The sequence below is a fragment of the Anomaloglossus baeobatrachus genome, chromosome 1 (genome assembly GCF_048569485.1).
Source record: "Anomaloglossus baeobatrachus isolate aAnoBae1 chromosome 1, aAnoBae1.hap1, whole genome shotgun sequence".
Classification (NCBI taxonomy): domain Eukaryota; kingdom Metazoa; phylum Chordata; class Amphibia; order Anura; family Aromobatidae; genus Anomaloglossus; species Anomaloglossus baeobatrachus.
Window position 1 is genome coordinate 940623 of NC_134353.1, and position 21980 is coordinate 962602.

Here is a 21980-nt window from a genome sequence, read left to right on the forward strand (position 1 = left end):
ATTATAGATCACAGCCCAGGTGTCTGTGTTTCTTCTTCTCCTTGGAGTAAATCTAATCTAGCACCTGATTATAGATCACAGCCCAGGTCTCTGTTTCTTCCTGTCCTTGGAGTAAATCTAATCTAGGACCTGATTATAGATCACAGCCCAGGTCTCAGTGTGTCTTCTCCTTGGAGTAAATCTAATCTAGCACCTGATTATAGATCACAGCCCAGGTCTCAGTGTGTCTTCTTCTCCTTGGAGTAAATCTAATCTAGGACCTGATTATAGATCACAGCCCAGGTCTCAGTGTGTCTTCTTCTCCTTGGAGTAAATCTAATCTAGGACCTGATTATAGATCACAGCCCAGGTCTCTGTTTCTTCTTCTCCTTGGAGTAAATCTAATCTAGGACCTGATTATAGGTCACAGCCCAGGTCTCTGCGTTTCTTCTTCTCCTTGGAGTAAATCTAATCTAGCACCTGATTATAGATCACAGCCCAGGTCTCTGTGTTTCTTCTTCTTCTTGGAGTAAATCTAATCTAGCACCTGATTATAGATCACAGCCCAGGTCTCTGTTTCTTCTTCTCCTTGGAGTAAATCTAATCTAGGACCTGATTATAGATCACAGCCCAGGTCTCTGTGTTTCTTCTTCTCCTTGGAGTAAATCTAATCTAGCACCTGATTATAGATCACAGCTCAGGTCTCTGTTTCTTCTTCTCCTTGGAGTAAATCTAATCTAGGACCTGATTATAGATCACAGCCCAGGTCTCTGTGATTCTTCTTCTCCATGGAGTAAATCTAATCTAGCACCTGATTATAGATCACAGCCCAGGTCTCAGTGTGTCTTCTTCTTCTTGGAGTAAATCTAATCTAGCACCTGATTATAGATCACAGCCTAGGTCTCAGTGTGTCTTCTTCTCCTTGGAGTAAATCTAATCTAGCACCTGATTATAGATCACAGCCCAGGTCTCTGTTTCTTCTTCTCCTTGGAGTAAATCTAGTCTAGGACCTGATTATAGATCACAGCCCAGGTCTCTGTTTCTTCTTCTCCTTGGAGTAAATCTAATCTAGGACCTGATTATAGATCACAGCCCAGGTCTGTGTTTCTTCTTCTCCATGGAGTAAATCTAATCTAGCACCTGATTGTAGATCACAGCCCAGGTCTCTGTGTTTCTTCTTCTCCTTGGAGTAAATCTAATCTACCACCTGATTATAGATCACAGCCCAGGTCTGTGTTTCTTCTTCTCCTTGGAGTAAATCTAATCTAGGACCTGATTATAGATCACAGCCCAGGTCTCTGTGTTTCTTCTTCTCCTTGGAGTAAATCTAATCTAGCACCTGATTATAGATCACAGCCCAGGTCTCTGTTTCTTCCTGTCCTTGGAGTAAATCTAATCTAGGACCTGATTATAGATCACAGCCCAGGTCTCAGTGTGTCTTCTCCTTGGAGTAAATCTAATCTAGCACCTGATTATAGATCACAGCCCAGGTCTCAGTGTGTCTTCTTCTCCTTGGAGTAAATCTAATCTAGGACCTGATTATAGATCACAGCCCAGGTCTCTGTTTCTTCTTCTCCTTGGAGTAAATCTAATCTAGGACCTGATTATAGATCACAGCCCAGGTCTCTGTGTTTCTTCTTCTCCTTGGAGTAAATCTAATCTAGCACCTGATTATAGATCACAGCTCAGGTCTCTGTTTCTTCTTCTCCTTGGAGTAAATCTAATCTAGGACCTGATTATAGATCACAGCCCAGGTCTCTGTGTTTCTTCTTCTCCATGGAGTAAATCTAATCTAGCACCTGATTATAGATCACAGCCCAGGTCTCAGTGTGTCTTCTTCTTCTTGGAGTAAATCTAATCTAGCACCTGATTATAGATCACAGCCTAGGTCTCAGTGTGTCTTCTTCTCCTTGGAGTAAATCTAATCTAGGACCTGATTATAGATCACAGCCCAGGTCTCTGTTTCTTCTTCTCCTTGGAGTAAATCTAATCTAGGACCTGATTATAGATCACAGCCCAGGTCTCTGTGTTTCTTCTTCTCCTTGAAGTAAATCTAATCTAGCACCTGATTATAGATCACAGCTCAGGTCTCTGTTTCTTCTTCTCCTTGGAGTAAATCTAATCTAGGACCTGATTATAGATCACAGCCCAGGTCTCTGTGTTTCTTCTTCTCCATGGAGTAAATCTAATCTAGGACCTGATTATAGATCACAGCCCAGGTCTCAGTGTGTCTTCTTCTTCTTGGAGTAAATCTAATCTAGCACCTGATTATAGATCACAGCCCAGGTCTCTGTTTCTTCTTCTCCTTGGAGTAAATCTAATCTAGGAATAGCAACAGAAAGAGGAGATAAAAACTCCTCTAAAAATTTAATATACTCACAGCAAAAAAGAGGGCAACCAGTCCAGTTAGCCCAGGCCAACACATCTAATGCACCAACAGGATTCAGACAAACCTCTCAACATGATGGACACTTCACAGGTGCAAGGTAAATTGCACACTAGTGGCGCGCATAGGGCACTGTTCACACTCGTATGCGCATGGTGTCCAGCCAGCAACCTATTATCACGCCCTTACTATTAGGTTAGGCGGGTTACCCGGACACTACTCACTGCAGCACACAAGGGACAGAGACTCCACTATGCACGGCCGAATTAAGAGGCCCAGCTGCACCCCGTGTTAAAAAAAGGTGCAAAAAATATATTTCAAATATATAATTTAATATACTCACAGCTGGGCCTCTTAATACGGCCATGCATAGTGGAGTCTCTGTCCCTTGTGTGCTGCAGTGAGTAGTGTCCGGGTAACCCGCCTAACCTAATAGTAAGGGCGTGATAATAGGTTGCTGCCTGGATACCATGCGCATACGAGTGTGAACAGTGCCCTATGCGCGCCACTAGTGTGCAATTTACCTTGCACCTGTGAATTGTCCATCATGTTGAGAGGTTTGTCTGCATCCTGTTGGTGCATTAGATGTGTTGGCCTGGGCTAACTGGACTGGTTGCCCTCTTTTTTGCTGTGAGTATATTAAATTTTTGGAGGAATTTTTATCTCCTCTTTCTGTTGCTATTTTTTGATATTTATTAGTGTAGGGACCCACAAGCATGAGGATCCGTGATGAGGATTGTGGGCTTATGTACATTGGCCAATTTACTAACTAATACCTTATATATATTTGAAATATATTTTTTGCACCTTTTTTTAACACGGGGTGCAGCTGGGCCTCTTAATACGGCCGTGCATAGTGGAGTCTCTGTCCCTTGTGTGCTGCAGTGAGTAGTGTCCGGGTAACCCGCCTAACCTAATAGTAAGGGCGTGATAATAGGTTGCTGGCTGGACACCATGCGCATACGAGTGTGAACAGTGCCCTATGCGCGCCACTAGTGTGCAATTTACCTTGCACCTGTGAAGTGTCCATCATGTTGAGAGGTTTGTCTGCATCCTGTTGGTGCATTAGATGTGTTGGCCTGGGCTAACTGGACTGGTTGCCCTCTTTTTTGCTGTGAGTAAATCTAATCTAGGACCTGATTATAGATCACAGCCCAGGTCTCAGTGTGTCTTCTTCTCCTTGGAGTAAATCTAATCTAGGACCTGATTATAGATCACAGCCCAGGTCTCTGTTTCTTCTTCTCCTTGGAGTAAATCTAATCTAGGACCTGATTATAGATCACAGCCCAGGTCTGTGTTTCTTCTTCTCCATGGAGTAAATCTAATCTAGCACCTGATTATAGATCACAGCCCAGGTCTCTGTGTTTCTTCTTCTCCTTGGAGTAAATCTAATCTACCACCTGATTATAGATCACAGCCCAGGTCTCTGTTTCTTCTTCTCCTTGGAGTAAATCTAATCTAGCACCTGATTATAGATCACAGCCCAGGTCTCAGTGTGTCTTCTTCTCCTTGGAGTAAATCTAATCTAGGACCTGATTATAGATCACAGCCCAGGTCTCAGTGTGTCTTCTCCTTGGAGTAAATCGAATCTAGCACCTGATTATAGATCGCAGCCCAGGTCTCAGTGTGTCTTCTTCTCCTTGGAGTAAATCTAATCTAGGACCTGATTATAGATCACAGCCCAGGTCTCTGTTTCTTCTTCTCCTTGGACTAAATCTAATCTATTACCTGATTATAGATCACAGCCCAGGTCTCTGTGTTTCTTCTTCTCCTTGGAGTAAATCTAATCTAGCACCTGATTATAGATCACAGCCCAGGTCTCTGTGTTTCTTCTTCTTCTTGGAGTAAATCTAATCTAGCACCTGATTATAGATCACAGCCCAGGTCTCTGTTTCTTCTTCTCCTTGGAGTAAATCTAATCTAGGACCTGATTATAGATCACAGCCCAGGTCTCTGTGTTTCTTCTTCTCCTTGGAGTAAATCTAATCTAGCACCTGATTATAGATCACAGCCCAGGTCTCTGTTTCTTCTTCTACTTGGAGTAAATCTAATCTAGGACCTGATTATAGATCACAGCCCAGGTCTCTGTGTTTCTTCTCCATGGAGTAAATCTAATCTAGCACCTGATTATAGATCACAGCCCAGGTCTCAGTGTGTCTTCTTCTTCTTGGAGTAAATCTAATCTAGCACCTGATTATAGATCACAGCCCAGGTCTCAGTGTGTCTTCTTCTCCTTGGAGTAAATCTAATCTAGCACCTGATTATAGATCACAGCCCAGGTCTCTGTTTCTTCTTCTCCTTGGAGTAAATCTAATCTAGGACCTGATTATAGATCACAGCCCAGGTCTCTGTGTTTCTTCTTCTCCTTGGAGTAAATCTAATCTAGCACCTGATTATAGATCACAGCCCAGGTCTCTGTTTCTTCTTCTCCTTGGAGTAAATCTAATCTAGGACCTGATTATAGATCACAGCCCAGGTCTCTGTGTTTCTTCTTCTCCATGGAGTAAATCTAATCTAGCACCCGATTATAGATCACAGCCCAGGTCTCTGTGTGTCTTTTTCTCCTTGGAGTAAATCTAATCTAGCACCTGATTATAGATCACAGCCCAGGTCTCTGTGTTTCTTCTTCTCCTTGGAGTAAATCTAATCTAGTACCTGATTATAGATCACAGCCCAGGTCTCTGTGTTTCTTCTTCTTCTTGGAGTAAATCTAATCTAGCACCTGATTATAGATCACAGCCCATGTCTCTGTGTTTCTTCTTCTCCTTGGAGTAAATCTAATCTAGCACCTGATTATAGATCACAGCCCAGGTCTCTGTTTCTTCTTCTACTTGGAGTAAATCTAATCTAGGACCTGATTATAGATCACAGCCCAGGTCTCAGTGTGTCTTCTTCTCCATGGAGTAAATCTAATCTAGCACCTGATTATAGATCACAGCCCAGGTCTCTGTTTCTTCTTCTCCTTGGAGTAAATCTAATCTAGGACCTGATTATAGATCACAGCCCAGGTCTCTGTGTTTCTTCTTCTCCTTGGAGTAAATCTAATCTAGCACCTGATTATAGATCACAGCCCAGGTCTCTGTTTCTTCTTCTCCTTGGAGTAAATCTAATCTAGGACCTGATTATAGATCACAGCCCAGGTCTCTGTGTTTCTTCTTCTCCATGGAGTAAATCTAATCTAGCACCCGATTATAGATCACAGCCCAGGTCTCAGTGTGTCTTCTTCTCCTTGGAGTAAATCTAATCTAGGACCTGATTATAGATCACAGCCCAGGTCTCTGTGTGTCTTCTTCTCCTTGGAGTAAATCTAATCTAGGACCTGATTATAGATCACAGCCCAGGTCTGTGTTTCTTCTTCTCCTTGGAGTAAATCTAATCTAGGACCTGATTATAGATCACAGCCCAGGTCTCTGTGTTTCTTCTTCTCCATGGAGTAAATCTAATCTAGCACCTGATTATAGATCACAGCCCAGGTCTCTGTGTTTCTTCTTCTCCTTGGAGTAAATCTAATCTATTACCTGATTATAGATCACAGCCCAGGTCTCTGTGTTTCTTCTTCTTCTTGGAGTAAATCTAATCTAGCACCTGATTATAGATCACAGCCCAGGTCTCAGTGCCTTGGCTGCACTATTCTGTGATTAGTTGGATAGGTTGATCCTCCACAACTTTATCTTCTACCAGAATTTCTCTGACTTCTCTAGATGTTTCTTAGCGCCCTCACTCTAGATTTATTTCTTCAAATAAAGTATCATAAAAGTCTATATTCCAGGATTAATCTTCAGAGACGTGAGGTGTAAAAATTCTATTTATTGAATAAGCTGGATTTTAACCTTCATTGATGTCCTTCAGCAAGAAACCTGAACGTTTGGATTATATTTCTTCCAGCATACGGAATATCAAGTCCTTATATAATTGCGTTGTTCTGTAAGAATTTCTGCTTAGAATTACGTTTTTCAAGAACATTTCTCCCTTCACATAATGTAAACATGAGAAAAACACCCTCACCAAGGATGGGAATTTCTCCAAGAAATGGAAAGTGACAGCTTTGACTCTTGTGATCTCTTCTCAGTGTTAGCGGCCCTCGGGCCATGGTAACCAAAGCTCTGGAGCCTCTTGGCTTCTATATGAGTTTGGCCGTCAGATCTACCATGATCATGGCCAGAATCTACTTATGTTGTCTCCATCCCCTCTACTTTCATTAGATGTCTTACTAGAGACAGGGTCTGTAAATGGGTTTTGGTGTTTTTGCAGCTGTGAGAAGCCTAGTACAGAGCCCGGAACTTTCTCTAACACCTCCTTACATCATAATTAACACTGAAGAACATATGTACAGCATTTACTAGTAAAATTCCATCTGTGGCAAGGGCCGGTCGCCTGAGGGAAATTGTATGGTCTGTGCTTATCAAAGGGTTAACTGTGGGGCAGCTGTAGAGATCATTGCAGTATGTGCACCAGGCCAGGGGATGCAGCCTGTGAAATAGTTAATATACATTATATAGAGGGACATAAACTTTTACAGCCGTGATATTAATCCCTGGCTGCATGCTCGGTTCTCCGGCTCTGCCCAGTCCCTGGTCCCTAACACAATAATTCTGCTTCCAGCATAATACATCAGCGGGTGGAGTAATGTCGGGCGTTCCACCCTGCCACAAACTTTATAGTCTCTGACTCCTTTGTGTAGGATCATACTGTCAGGCCTTACTTAGCCTCACACATCCTGAGCCTCCACAGCATGTGGCCCAGAGGATACAGGATGCAAGAGCTCCAGGTCCTGCTGCTCTACCTGGTTCACCTGATCACAGCACTGACCGACGAAGAGAAGAAGACTATCGTGGAGAAGCATAACTACTACCGCTCCAGGGAAGATCCACAAGCTGCTGACATGAAGGCTCTGGTAAGATAGACACCTCTGGGAATAATGACCCCCACAATGTCCTGGTGCATGACAGTCAGTCATAGAAGCAAAGAGACTTGTGAGGATGCATGAGGGGACAAATATAAATATAGAGGAGAGCTCACATGACATGGAGTGATAGATGGGTAATGATGCATCTGGGAGCATGACATGACCTGATGAACAGGTGGAGACAGTGCATCCCAGGACATACATGCTGGAAACCTTGCATGGGATGGCGTTTTGGAAGGAAAGAGACAGGTGACTATGCATCTTGGTGAGTAGATATGGTGGAGGCTTCACGTGACATGGAATAATGAAAGGGAAAAGTCAGGTGATGATGATGAATCTGGGCAGTTATGGATAAGATCTCATCTGACATGGATTAGTGGATTGGCAGAGACAGGTGATTATGCATCTGGGTGGGTGGCTATGGCAGAGACCTCAAATGACATGGAGTGATCGACTGGAAGGGGCAAGTTGTGATGCATCTGAGTGTCCAGCATTGGTTGGAAGCCTCACATGACATGGACTGATGGATGGAAAGAGAAGCGTGAAGATGAATCTGGGTGGACATCTGTGGTGGAGACCTCATATAATATGAACTGATGGACAGGAGGAGACAGGTGATTACGCATCTGGGTAGACATCTGTGGTGGAGACCTCATATAATATGAACTGATGGACAGGAGGAGACAGGTGATTAAGCATCTGGGTGGACATCTTTGGTGGAGACCTCATATAATATGAACTGATGGACAGGAGGAGACAGGTGATTATGCATCTGGGTGGGTGGCTATGGCAGAGACCTCAAATGACATGGAGTGATCGACTGGAAGGGGCAAGTTGTGATGCATCTAAGTGTCCAGCATTGGTTGAAAGCCTCACATGACATGGACTGATGGATGGAAAGAGAAGGGTGATGATGAATCTGGGTGGACATCTGTGGTGGAGACCTCATATAACATGAACTGATGGACAGGAGGAGACAGGTGATTACGCATCTGGGTGGACATCTGTGGTGGAGACCTCATATAATATGAACTGATGGTCAGGAGGAGACAGGTGATTACGCATCTGGGTGGACATCTGTGGTGGAGACATATAATATGAAGTGATGGACAGGAGGAGACAGGTGATTACGCATCTGGGTAGACATCTGTGGTGGAGACCTCATATAATATGAACTGATGGACAGGAGGAGACAGGTGATTACACATCTGGGTGGACATCTGTGGTGGAGACATATAATATGAACTGATGGACAGGAGGAGACAGGTGATTACGCATCTGGGTAGACATCTGTGGTGGAGACCTCATATAATATGAATTGATGGACAGGAGGAGACAGGTGATTACACATCTGGGTGGACATCTGTGGTGGAGACCTTATATAATATGAAGTGATGGACAGGAGGAGACAGGTGATTACACATCTGGGTAGACATCTGTGGTGGAGACCTCATATAATATGAACTGATGGACAGGAGGAGACAGGTGATTACGCATCTGGGTGGACATCTGTGGTGGAGACCTCATATAATATGAATTGATGGACAGGAGGAGACAGGTGATTACACATCTGGGTGGACATCTGTGGTGGAGACCTCATATAATATGAACTGATGGACAGGAGGAGACAGGTGATTACGCATCTGGGTAGACATCTGTGGTGGAGACCTCATATAATATGAACTGATGGACAGGAGGAGACAGGTGATTACGCATCTGGGTGGACATCTGTGGTGGAGACCTTATATAATATGAACTGATGGACAGGAGGAGACAGGTGATTACGCATCTGGGTAGACATCTGTGGTGGAGACCTCATATAATATGAACTGATGGACAGGAGGAGACAGGTGATTACGCATCTGGGTGGACATCTGTGGTGGAGACCTCATATAATATGAACTGATGGACAGGAGGAGACAGGTGATTACGCATCTGGGTGGACATCTGTGGTGGAGACCTCATATAATATGAACTGATGGACAGGAGGAGACAGGTGATTATGCATCTGGGTAGACATCTGTGGTGGAGACCTCATATAATATGAATTGATGGACAGGAGGAGACAGGTGATTACACATCTGGGTGGACATCTGTGGTGGAGACCTTATATAATATGAACTGATGGACAGGAGGAGACAGGTGATTACGCATCTGGGTAGACATCTGTGGTGGAGACCTCATATAATATGAACTGATGGACAGGAGGAGACAGGTGATTACGCATCTGGGTGGACATCTGTGGTGGAGACCTCATATAATATGAACTGATGGACAGGAGGAGACAGGTGATTACGCATCTGGGTGGACATCTGTGGTGGAGACCTCATATAATATGAATTGATGGACAGGAGGAGACAGGTGATTACACATCTGGGTGGACATCTGTGGTGGAGACCTCATATAATATGAACTGATGGACAGGAGGAGACAGGTGATTACGCATCTGGGTGGACATCTGTGGTGGAGACATACAGTGCATTAGGCTTCCTTCACACATCAGTGTTTCCAGTACGTGTGGCATCCATACGTTTGACATTTTTTTTTCATGGATGCCACACGTACAGACTATACTTTTCGATGCCGCGCACATGTCCGTGTGATCCACATGGAGACATGGCCGTTATTTTCTGTCAGCACAGATGAAAAGGGCCAATACTAGTCTATTGGCTCGTGTGAACACGCACAGCACACGGATGGTATATGTCAGCTATCCGTGTGACATCCGCGTGCTGTACATGTTTAACTTTGATATAGAAGTTTGTCAGTTCATTTTATATTTCCACACCAGAAAAACACGTATGACACAATGTACACAGGGATGGGTGAAAAAAAATGAACACATGGTCAAAACAGACCATACCAGACGTACTAGTTTTTATATGGAAGGGGGTCTAATACGGCGTGATGGACGGAAAAGAGATGTGACATCTGAAGGGATTGCTATGGTGAAGACCTCAGGTGACACGGAGTGATGGGCAGAAAAAGATAAGATGCCTCTGGACTTAGGAGGATGAGTGCATTACTGATTGTTTTCTGTGAAACAATTGTACCTGCTGGTTCCAGGTCTTTCTGTAGATCTCCACGGGTGTCCTCGGCTCTTGGACAACTTTCTTGATAATTCTTCTCACTCTTCCGTGTGAAATCTTGCAGGGAGCACCTAGTCATGGCCGGTTTATGGTGAAATGATGCTCTTTCCACTTCCGGATTATGTCCCAACAGTCAACGGAGACTTCAGTAGTTTAGCAATTCTTCTGTAACCAATGTCATCTGTATACTGCAACAATAAGGTTGTGAAGGTCTTGAGACCGTTCACTGGTTTTGCTCATCATAAGTAGTGCTGAGCGAACCCGAACGGTAACGTTCTGTGTTCATACAGGAGAACCAGCGTTCGGTGACTCCTCCAAACAGAGACTTCGAAACGGAAGTCCATGTTAAGACTGCTTTACATGGTACGACCGATTGTGCGATTTCACAATCGATCATACCCGCCCCCGTCCTTTTTGCGTCACGGGCAAATCGCTGCCCGTGTCGCACAAAGTCAGTAACCCCTGTCACACGTACTTACCTCTCGTGCGACCTCGCTGTGGGCGGTGAACGTCCACTTCCGGGAGTGGGAGGGACGTTCGGCGTCACAGCGACGTCACACGGACGCCAGCCAATGGAAGTGGAGGGGCAGAGATGAGCGGGACGTAAACATCCCACCAACCTCCTTCCTTCACATAGCCGCCGGCGGCCGCGTGACGCAGGTGAGCTGCTGTTCATCATTCCCGGGGTGTCACACGGAGCGACGTGTGCTACCCCGGAAATGATGAACAACTAAATTAAACGATATTATGGAACCTAGCGAGCAGTACACGACTCACGATTTGTGAGCGATACTGCGTCGCTAGGAGGTGTCACACAGGCCGAGGTCGCCAGCGATGCCGAATGTGCGTCACAAAAACCGTGACCCCGACGATCTATCGCACGATAGATTGTTTGGTGTAAAGCAGCCTTTCCTGTTCTGGTCTGGCAGCTGAGTAAAGATTGCTGAAAGGCTGCAGTGCGGCCAGTTAACAAGCGTTTCATCTGTGGGACCCATCACAGCCATGTAAAGTAATGGCATTGCTGTGAATGAACAATTACAGCAAAAAAGTACCTTAAAACATAACTTTTAATATATCCCTTTAAAAGGAAGCAAGGAACACCCTACCGCTGTTAAAATCTAATTGTCACTGCTAGGGATGCCATTATGTCGCTGCTCACCCTAATAAATTTAGGGGCTAGTGCACCCTATAACGTATGTATGTAACAGATTGTATTCAGTCAATGTCTAAAGGCCGCTTTACACGCTGCAATGTATCTTACAATGTGTCGGCGGGGTCACGTCGTAAGTGACGCACATCCGGCATTGTAAGGTACATTGCAGTGTGTGACAGGTACGTGCGATTGCGATTGAACGGTAAAACGTTCATCGCATACACATCGTACCTTTCTCTAGAATTGAACGTCAGGTTGTTCATCGTACCCGGGGTAGCACACATCGCAGTGTGTGACACCCCCGGAAAGATGAACAGATCTTACCTGCCTCCTACGGCTCCCGCTGGGAATGCGGAAGGAAGGAGGTGGGCGGGATGTTTACGTCCTGCTCATCTCCGCCCCTCCGCTTCTATTGGTCGGCTGCCGCGTGACGTCGATGTGACGCCGAACGTCCCTTCCACTCCAGGAAGTGGACGTTCGCCGCCCACAGCGAGGTCGTATGGACGGGTAAGTACGTGTGACGGGGGCTAATCGTTTGTGCGGCACATTCCAGAAATTGAACGTGCAGCACATACGATGGGGGCATTGCAAATCGCATACGATATCGTATGCGAAATTGCAACGTGTAAAGCAGGCGGCGACAGCACGATTCCTCAGTGCGCCTGTTTATCTATGTGGGGCTCACTGAAATAGGGGCCTGCACTCTAACACCCCTGAAGATTATAAGATATATGAAACGCGTTGGGAGAAATTTCATTTAAAGGGATCGTGAGTCCAGATGTAGAGGGACCGCGGAGACGCCCATAATAATGAAAATTCTATCTGCTTGAAATGAATACACCAGAACGGGTGAGAGAGTTCCAGTTATATTGGTAAGGATATTGCTATGAATGTAACCCTGGTCTCTGGTGGCTCCATAGATCAATATTGAGCACAGTCCTTATGTGGGGGTTTTTGGAATCAATCCTTTCTATTTTGTATGATTCAGACTTAGGGGTACTTTGCACGTTGTGACATCGCTACTGCAATGTCGTCGGAGTCAAATCGAAAGTGACGCACATCCGGCGCCAGTAACGATGTCGCAACGTGTAAAGCTAGGAAGCACGATACACGATCGCAAAAGCGTCGTAAATCGGTGATCTGTGTAGCATCGGTCATTTCCATAATGTTGCGGCAGCGACAGGTATGATGTTGTTCCTCATTCCTGCGGCAGCACACATCGCTGTGTATGAAGCCGCAGGAGCGAGGAACATCTCCTTACCTGCGTCCCGCCTGCAATGAGGAAGGAAGGAGGTGGGCGGGATGTTTACGTCCCGGTCATCTCCGCCCCTCCGCTTCTATTGGCCGCCTGCCGTGCGACGTCGCTGTGTCGCCGCACGACCCGCCCTCTTAGGAAGGAGGCGGTTTGCCGGCCAGAGCAACGTCGCAGGGCGGGGACTATTGCACTCGGCATCGCTACAATCAGCTACTAGCGTGCAAAGTACCCCTTAGACATTGACTGGATACCATCTGTTACATCTGTTATAGGGTGCACTAGCCCCTAAATTTATTAGGGTGAGCAGCGACATAATGGCATCCTTTGCAGTGACAATTAGATTTTAACAGCGGTAGGGTGGTCCTTGCTTCCTTTTAAAGGGATATATTAAAAGTTATGTTTTAAGGTACTTTTTTTGCTGTAATTGTTCTATCCTCTTTATCACGGTACCTCCCCAGTATCTTTCCATTGCTGTGATTGGCCTGCGCACCATGTGACCCCACCTGTATAAAGGCCCGAATCACAAATTGTGCCACCATTTTGAGAACTTCTGAATGTCGGAACTAGAGTTCGATGGGCCCCCTTGCAAAATTTGTACAAAGCCCCACCGTACACTGACATTCAGGAGACGGGATAATTACATTGACATTCAGGGTATGGGATAATGACGCTGACACTTGGGTCTTTTCCTCAGCACCTAGCTTTCTGATGCTCTGAAATCCCTCGTTCTATCAGCATCCAGGTTTCCTATGTTCTGATATCAATCTTGTCCTCGGCACCCAGCTTTCCCATGCTTTGCTATATATCTTTCCCTCAGCACCCAGCTTCCCAATGCTCTGATGTACATCAGTCCCTCAGCACCCAGCTTTCCCATGCTTTGCTATATATCATTGCCTCAGCACACAGCTTTCCAATGCTCTGCTATACATATTTACCTCAGCAACCAGCTTTCCCTTGATATCAGAGCATGGGAAAGTTGGGTGCTGAGGGAAAGAGCCCTTTTCACCCAGCTTTCCCATGCTTGTATCTTTGTCCCCCATCCTTGTATATATGTCTCCATCCTGGGACCCTCCTGGTGTACATATATCCCCTCCTGGGTACAGTCTGGTATATACATTGTAACAGGACTGCTGGTCATATAGTCAATTGGAGGTATGTGTTGCAGAGGTGGTTATCCTCTGTAATGTAAGCCCGGGTGTAAGCTCCAGTGCAGGTAGTGCTGGCATAAGAGGGCTGGGTTTTACGAGCAGCCGGAGGGGCAGGCGGGTCTGGCTCCTCACATACCTCCACTTCTTGGTGTGGTTCTGGACATAACCAGACCTGTAGTCTCATGGGCTGTCTGTGCCTGAAGGCTGCTAGACCTTAAGGCCGGCTTCAAACTTGCGATTAACTCGCACGAGTGCAATGCGAGAAATTCTCACATTGCACTCGGACCCATGTTAATCAATGAGGCAGCTCCCATTTGCTATTTTTTTCTCAGTCCAAATTGGACTGAGAAAAAAAATCGCAGCATGCTGCGTTTTGGTGAGTCTCACGTGCGAGTCACTCCAATGAAAGTCAATGGGTGCGTGAAAAAAACGGATGTCACATGGACAGCACACACCATCCTAGTGACATCCGTTTTTAGAAATACATTTATCGCATGTTGCAGAAAACACTGGAAATGAGTGAGGTCTGTCTATGTCGGTCTCTCTCTCTCTCTCTGTCCATCTCTCTGTTGGTCTATCCTTCTCCCCCCCCCTCTCTCATACTCACCGATCCCCGATCACCGGCGCGGCGCTGCACTGCGTTCACACTGCTCCGGTGGCTTTTACTCTTTTGAAAAAGCCGGCCGCTCATTATTCTATCTATTATTCACTGCTTTCCCCGCCCACCAGTGCCTATGATTGGTTGCAGTCAGACACACCCCAACGTTGAGTGACATGTGTCTCACTGCAACCAATCACAGCCGCCGGTGGGCGTGTCTATATCGTGCAGTAAATTTAAATAAATCATTAAAAAAGACCAGCGTGCGGTTCCCCCCCAATTTTGATACCAGCCAGGGTAAAGCCATACGGCAGGAGGCTGGTATTGTCAATACGGGGAGGACCACGTTATGGGGAGCCCCCCACCCTAACAATATCAGCCAGCAGCCGCCCGGAATTGCCGCATCCATTAGATGCGACAGTCCTGGGACTGTACCCGGCCAGCCCGATTTGCCCTGGTGTGGTGGCAATCGAGGTAATAAGGAGTTAATGGCAGCAGCCCATAGCTGCCACTAAGCCCTAGATTAATCATGGCAGGCGTCTCCCCAAGATACCTTCCATGATTAACCTGTAAGATAAAGAAAATGAAGACATACACCAAAAAATACTTTATTCGAAATGAATAACAAAAAAAAACCACCCTCTTTCACCACTTTATTCAAGTCCCCAAATACCCTTCCATGTCCGACGTAATCCACAGAGGTCCCACGACGCTTTCAGCTCTGCTACATCAGAAGATGACAGAGAGCAGTCACAGAACACGACCGCTCTCTGTGAGCTCCCCGCAGCGACTGAAGTGAGTTGCGCTATCAGCGGCCACAGATCTCAGCTGGAGGACTTCAGCTGTGGCCGCGGGTAACCTCAGTGATGGCACCGCTGATAGCGCTGATCACTTTAGTTACTCAGGGGATTTACGGTCACCAGAGAGACCTTCCCTGGTGACCGCAAATGAGGCCATGACACACAGACAGAGCTCAAAGTTCATCCGACTTCATTCTGATCGTGCGGCTCTGTCTGTGTCTGCTGTCAGCGGCCATGTAGCAGAGCTGAATGGCAGATGACATAGTAAAAACGGATCCCATATGCATCAAACACGTATTGCACACGCACTGCAATCATGAGAAAAATCCCAGGATCGCAGTGCAGTTGCATTGCACACTGATCATAACGTGAACAGAGCTCATGCTACTTTCTAGCATGAGACTCGGACCGATTTTACACGCACAAATGTGTTTCCAGCCTAAGGCCTCTTCTCCACTAGCGTTTTTTTAGTCACAGCGATACTCGGCTCAAAATGTGAGTCGAGTATCCTGCGTGTGTCCTGCGTGTGATCTGTGTGTGATCTGCGTACGGTGTGTGTTTTTTTCCTCACATAGCATCCGTATGACATGTGAGCGTCATGCGGGTGCTATGTGAGTTTTTAGGTAAGCAGCGTCAGAATGGCTACGGGAGAAATCTCCTGTAAAACCAGTCCTGGACGGGGTTACCTGCACTCAGCTCCAGAGCTGTAATCTGAGCTTCAGCGTCTGCCTGATCTGTCTGCAGCTGTGCTGACCTGAACAGCAATCGCCGGGGAATCCATCACTCGGCGCTCGCTGTTCAGGCTGCACTCTGGAGCTCAGGTGACAGCTCCGGGGGTCAGTGCAGTTCAGTGCAGGTAACCGCGGCCAGGACTGGTTTTACTGGAGATTCCTCCGGTAGCCAGTCTGACCCGGTATGCAAGTGTGCCACCCGGATTCTGACTTGCATGAGGGTGACAGAGCTGAGAATCGCATCAAATCGCAGCATGCTGCGATTTCATGGAGAGCCTGTGTAGAGTCCTTAAAAAACGGGGAAATGAAGACAGCCTCATAGGAAACCATTTGCATGATTGCAATCCGTTTCTCAATGCGAGGGAATTTGCAGGACAAAAACGCTAGTGGAGAAGAGGCCTTAGGACTCTTCTCCAATGTGGGGCTCATGTGGGGCATGGGGGCTCAAAATGTGAGTCGAGTATCCTGCGTGTGTCCTGCGTGTGTCCTGCGTGTGTCCTGCGTGTGATCTGCGTACGGTGTGTGTTTTTTTCCTCACATAGCATCCGTATGACATGTGAGCGTCATGCGGGTGCTATGTGAGTTTTTAGGTAAGCAGCGTCAGACTGGCTACGGGAGAAATCTCCTGTAAAACCAGTCCTGGCCGCGGTTACCTGCACTCAGCTCCAGAGCTGTAATCTGAGCTCCAGCGTCTGCCTGATCTGTCTGCAGCTGTGCTGACCTGAACAGCAATCGCCGGGGAATCAGTCACTCGGCACTTGCTGTTCAGGCTGCACTCTGGAGCTCAAGTGACAGCTCCGGGGTTCAGTGCATGTAACCGCGGCCAGGACTGGTTTTACAGGAGATTCCTCCGGTAGCCAGTCTGACCTGGTAAGCAAGTGTCAGGATCCGTGTGACATGCGTATGCCACCCGGATTCTGACTTTTCTCTCGCCCCCATAGGATTTCATGGGGGGGAGAGAGCTGAGAATCGCATCAAAGCGCAGCATATTGCGATTTGAAGGTGAAACCGTTTAGAGACATAAAAAACGGGTAAAAGGAGACTGCCTCATAGGAAATCATTATACAGATTGCAATCCGTTTTTTCAAGTGATGGGATTTGGAGAAAATAAACGCCAGTGGAGAAGAGCCCTAAGAGTGGGTCTCTGTGTGTTCTGTCCCCACGCGATTGAAGGTGCGTAGTTGTGAGATGTTGTGAGAATCTTACCTTCGTTTTTCCTATAGGTGAGGCAGACAGGACCAGAGCGCTCCAAAGTTAAACATGCAAATGCTGAGATGAAACAATGGTGGTTTATTTTCTCCAAAGGTTAGAACATGCAGAGTACAGTAGTCCAAGTACCTGACATAGTGGTTCTCTTGTGATGCTTGTTTCTGGAGTCACTAAGGTCAGAAGACTTTGCTTCTAGCAGCTCCAATAAGAAATGTAATTCTCACAAAAACTCTGGCTGGAATGATGTAAGAGGATCAGCAGACACTCCCATGGGCTGGACAAAAGAAACAGAGGAGCCAAAAGGTCTGACCAGTAGATGGCAGCAGAGACAAGCATGAAAAACATTAAATAACAGTTTTAATTAAAACAATTAGGAACAGCACACTGTGTATGAGGCCTCCGACACACATTTTTGCCACCGGTACGTGTTTTGTATGTTTTTGCACATACAGGCGGCACGGAGACACGTAGACCAATGCTACCCTATGATAGCAGGCACACACGTAAAAATACACGGAACGTGTGTCCGTGTCGTTTGTACGTGTGTGCATTTTCCCACACAGTCAACATGTCCGTTTTTCGCCGGCATCACGCAGGCACGGACCCGCTAAAGTCAATGGGTCCATGCTTGCACAGACGGCACACGTAGCATGTTCATGTGCTACACGTACCGTCCGTGTGCATTTTTTAGTTAGCGATGTTGGTCAATCTATTTTTAATTTAGTTGTCAGTCAATTTACCTTATTTTCTGTGGTTGTCAGTCAATATCCCTGTCAATGTCGGTCGGTCTGTATCTCCCCCTGTCCATTACTTACCGATCCCAGCTCTGATACATGACGGTGACAGGAGCGGCCACACACAATTACCGCTCTCTATCACCTCCAAGCAGCAACTGAAGTGAGCCGCGCGATCACCGATGACGTCAGTCAGGTTACTCGTGGCCACCACTGGATCCTCCACCTGTGACAGCGAGTCACCCAAGTGTCTGAAGTGAGCTGCGCGATCAGCGAAGAAGTCTCAGGTGAGTTGTGGTGTCGGGTGGGTGACTCCAGCTAGCCGCGGGTAACCTGAGTGACGGCAGCGCAAATGTCACCGCTAACTTCAGTTACTCAGGGGATTAGCGGTCACGGGTGATTCCATCACGGATGTACTCTAATCAGATGCCACACACAGACAGAGCCGTGGTATGATAATGGAGTCGGGTGAGGTTCATCCGAGTTCATTCTCATCGCTCGGTCTGTGTCGGCTGTCACCAGGTATGTAGCAACGACATTTTACAACACACACAGATCAACACATACAGACACCAAACGGACATGACACGTACGCATACATGGACATTCCACACGCACACACGGCAAGCATACGCCATCACACGGATGTCACACATACCGGAGAAACGCCCATAAAAAACGGAACACGGACCCGAAAAACGGAACCTGAGACACATACGTTTTTTATGCGGAAGTGTGTTTCAGATCTGAAAGAGGACTTCTTATGGGTGAGCCCGCAGTGACGAGGACTTATTGGGTTTTTTTTTGTTTTTTTTTGTTTTGCACCTTTTTGGCTGAAAAAGCTTTCTTTTATGTTTTCACTGGAGCGGTTTATGGGACTTTTAAATAAACCAGCCAGACTATTCAAATGAATCTGTTCCTGTTATTGCCTCAACCCACAGCAAAGTGAGTAGCATTGTTACAATAATAAATATATCCTGGTATTTGCCCCATTCCTGGAATTTATGTCCTCCTTCTTGTATACAGTTAGGTCCAGAAATCTTTGGACAGTGACACAATTTTGGCGAGTTGGGCTCTGCATGCCACCACATTGGATTTGAAATGAAATCTCTACAATAGAATTCAAGTGCAGATTGTAACGTTTAATTTGAAGGTTTGAACAAAAATATCTGATAGAAATTGTAGGAATTGTCACATGTCTTTACAAACACTCCACATTTTAGGAGGTCAAAAGTAATTGGACAAATAAACCAAACCCAAACAAAATATTTTTATTTTCAATATTTTGATGCGAATCCTTTGGAGGCAATCACTGCCTTAAGTCTGGAACCCATGGACATCACCAAACGCTGGGTTTCCTCCTTCTTAATGCTTTGCCAGGCCTTTACAGCCGCAGCCTTCAGGTCTTGCTTGTTTGTGGGTCTTTCCGTCTTAAGTCTGGATTTGAGCAAGTGAAATGCATGCTCAATTGGGTTAAGATCTGGTGATTGACTTGGCCATTGCAGAAGGTTCCACTTTTTTGCACTCATGAACTCCTGGGTAGCTTTGGCTGTATGCTTGGGGTCATTGTCCATCTGTACTATGAAGCGCCGTCCGATCAACTTTGCGGCATTTGGCTGAATCTGGGCTGAAAGTATATCCCGGTACACTTCAGAATTCATCCGGCTACTCTTGTCTGCTGTTATGTCATCAATAAACACAAGTGACCCAGTGCCATTGAAAGCCATGCATGCCCATGCCATCACGTTGCCTCCACCATTTTTTACAGAGGATGTGGTGTGCCTTGGATCTTGTGCCGTTCCCTTTCTTCTCCAAACTTTTTTCTTCCCATCATTCTGGTACAGGTTGATCTTTGTCTCATCTGTCCATAGAATACTTTTCCAGAACTGAGCTGGCTTCATGAGGTGTTTTTCAGCAAATGTAACTCTGGCCTGTCTATTTTTGGAATTGATGAATGGTTTGCATCTAGATGTGAACCCTTTGTATTTACTTTCATGGAGTCTTCTCTTTACTGGTGACTTAGAGACAGATACACCTACTTCACTGAGAGTGTTCTGGACTTCAGTTGATGTTGTGAACGGGTTCTTCTTCACCAAAGAAAGTATGCGGCGATCATCCACCACTGTTGTCATCCGTGGACGCCCAGGCCTTTTTGAGTTCCCAAGCTCACCAGTCAATTCCTTTTTTTTCAGAATATACCCGACTGTTGATTTTGCTACTCCAAGCATGTCTGCTATCTCTCTGATGGATTTTTTCTTTTTTTTCAGCCTCAGGATGTTCTGCTTCACCTCAATTGAGAGTTCCTTAGACCGCATGTTGTCTGGTCACAGCAACAGCTTCCAAATGCAAAACCACACACCTGTAATCAACCCCAGACCTTTTAACTACTTCATTGAGTACAGGTTAACGAGGGAGACGCCTTCAGAGTTAATTGCAGCCCTTAGAGTCCCTTGTCCAATTACTTTTGGTCCCTTTAAAAAGAGGAGGCTATGCATTACAGAGCTATGATTCCTAAACCCTTTCTCCGATTTGGATGTGAAAACTCTCATATTGCAGCTGGGAGTGTGCACTTTCAGCCCATATTATATATATAATTGTATTTCTGAACATGTTTTTGTAAACAGCTAAAATAACAAAACTTGTGTCACTGTCCAAATATTTCTGGCCCTGACTGTATGTTTATATTACTGTGACTGATGCATATTTCTGTACGTCACTTTTGCTTACATATTGGCATGTGATGCCTTTTTTTGATCCATTTTTTTGTCTTTGTCCCCGTTTATTAAGATGAATAAAAATGTATCTGCATTTTGACCCTTGCTTTACAGATTTCTATTCGTGTTTGGTGCTCTGATGTCCTCCTTCTTTTTGTATATATGGTCCTGTGACGCCCCTGAGTCTATGAGGGTGTCACAGGGTACTGCACCCCTTTCACTTCTGGTGCAGGACTCAACTCCCCATGGTTCTGGGACCCTAAGTTTTGGTATTGCTCCATCAGCATGCAAATCCTAGTCACACCACACACCACACCCTGTCAGGCACACCAGTGGGTGGTCTAGCTGGAAAAGGGCCACTCGCCTAGGGGTCAGCCAGACTGGTGGGAGGGGGAGCGGAGTCAGAGAGGAAATGGAGGGCAAAGCTTAGTCAGTCTAGTAGTATCTCCCAACGAGTGAGGAGCTGGGAGTTGGAGCTCCCTGGGGACTTTTGGCTAGGTCGCAGACGGTGGTCTGGGATCGAAGGAGTCAGAGACATGGTCGCAGGGTATTGGAAAAAGGTGCCAGGCTTAGTGTGATGCCCTGGACCAGCCAGGGGTCACAGGTAATGACATCACCACACCCTACACCCCGGTTAGGCACATCTAAGCTAGACCAGAAATCCTTGTTGCCTTCCCCAGGGGCTGATGTCCACACCAGGGGGTGGAGCCAGGTGGTTGGTCTCCACCCACCAAGGAGTTCACAGTCCTGGAGGAGGGAAAACTGGCAGATTAGTGTTGGAGGAGGAAGTGAGAGGAGTTGAGTGGTAGAGGAGCAAGTGTGAGGAGAAAAGTGACAGCAACAGAGCCTGAAGTTAGTCCGGGTGTGTGCCCCAGACAGAGACAGCAAGGTTAGCAGACGGCGGTGACCGTCTGCAGGAGTGGCCTATCGGAGTTGCCGTGAGGACCGTGGACGGGTGGTGGCCCGGCGGTACCGGACCGGTACACAAGGAGAAGCCAGCACCATTGGCAGGGGCCTTTCGGATCCCGGCAAGGCTTGGAGTCGCCGTGAATTTGCCAAATCCGTCAGTGAAGGGGACTCCCGAGTCTCCAAACAACTAAGTCCCGATTGAAGGCAACAGTCCAACCGTATGAGAGAGACACCGCCACCGCCAAGGCACCAGTTTCTCAGGGCCAGCGCTTGCGGGCAAAGAGGGGCTCCTCCGGCCCATATCCAAGTCGGGGAGCGGGTTACCAGTGGGAACCCATCGCAACCAACAGAAGTACTAGGTGCAGGGAA

At 46.5% G+C, this 21980-nt stretch overlaps 1 protein-coding gene across 1 annotated transcript in view; it reads left to right on the plus strand.

Annotated features, from left to right (window-relative positions):
• Nucleotides 1–7066: 7066 nt before the first annotated feature.
• PI16 (peptidase inhibitor 16) overlaps nt 7067–21980 on the plus strand; it is a 211818-nt gene continuing 196904 nt past the window's right edge. Inside the window, exon 1 of the mRNA XM_075332328.1 lies at nt 7067–7259. Coding sequence (XP_075188443.1) covers nt 7098–7259 — 162 coding nt within the window. The 5' untranslated portion in view covers nt 7067–7097. The remainder of the gene's footprint in view (nt 7260–21980) is intronic.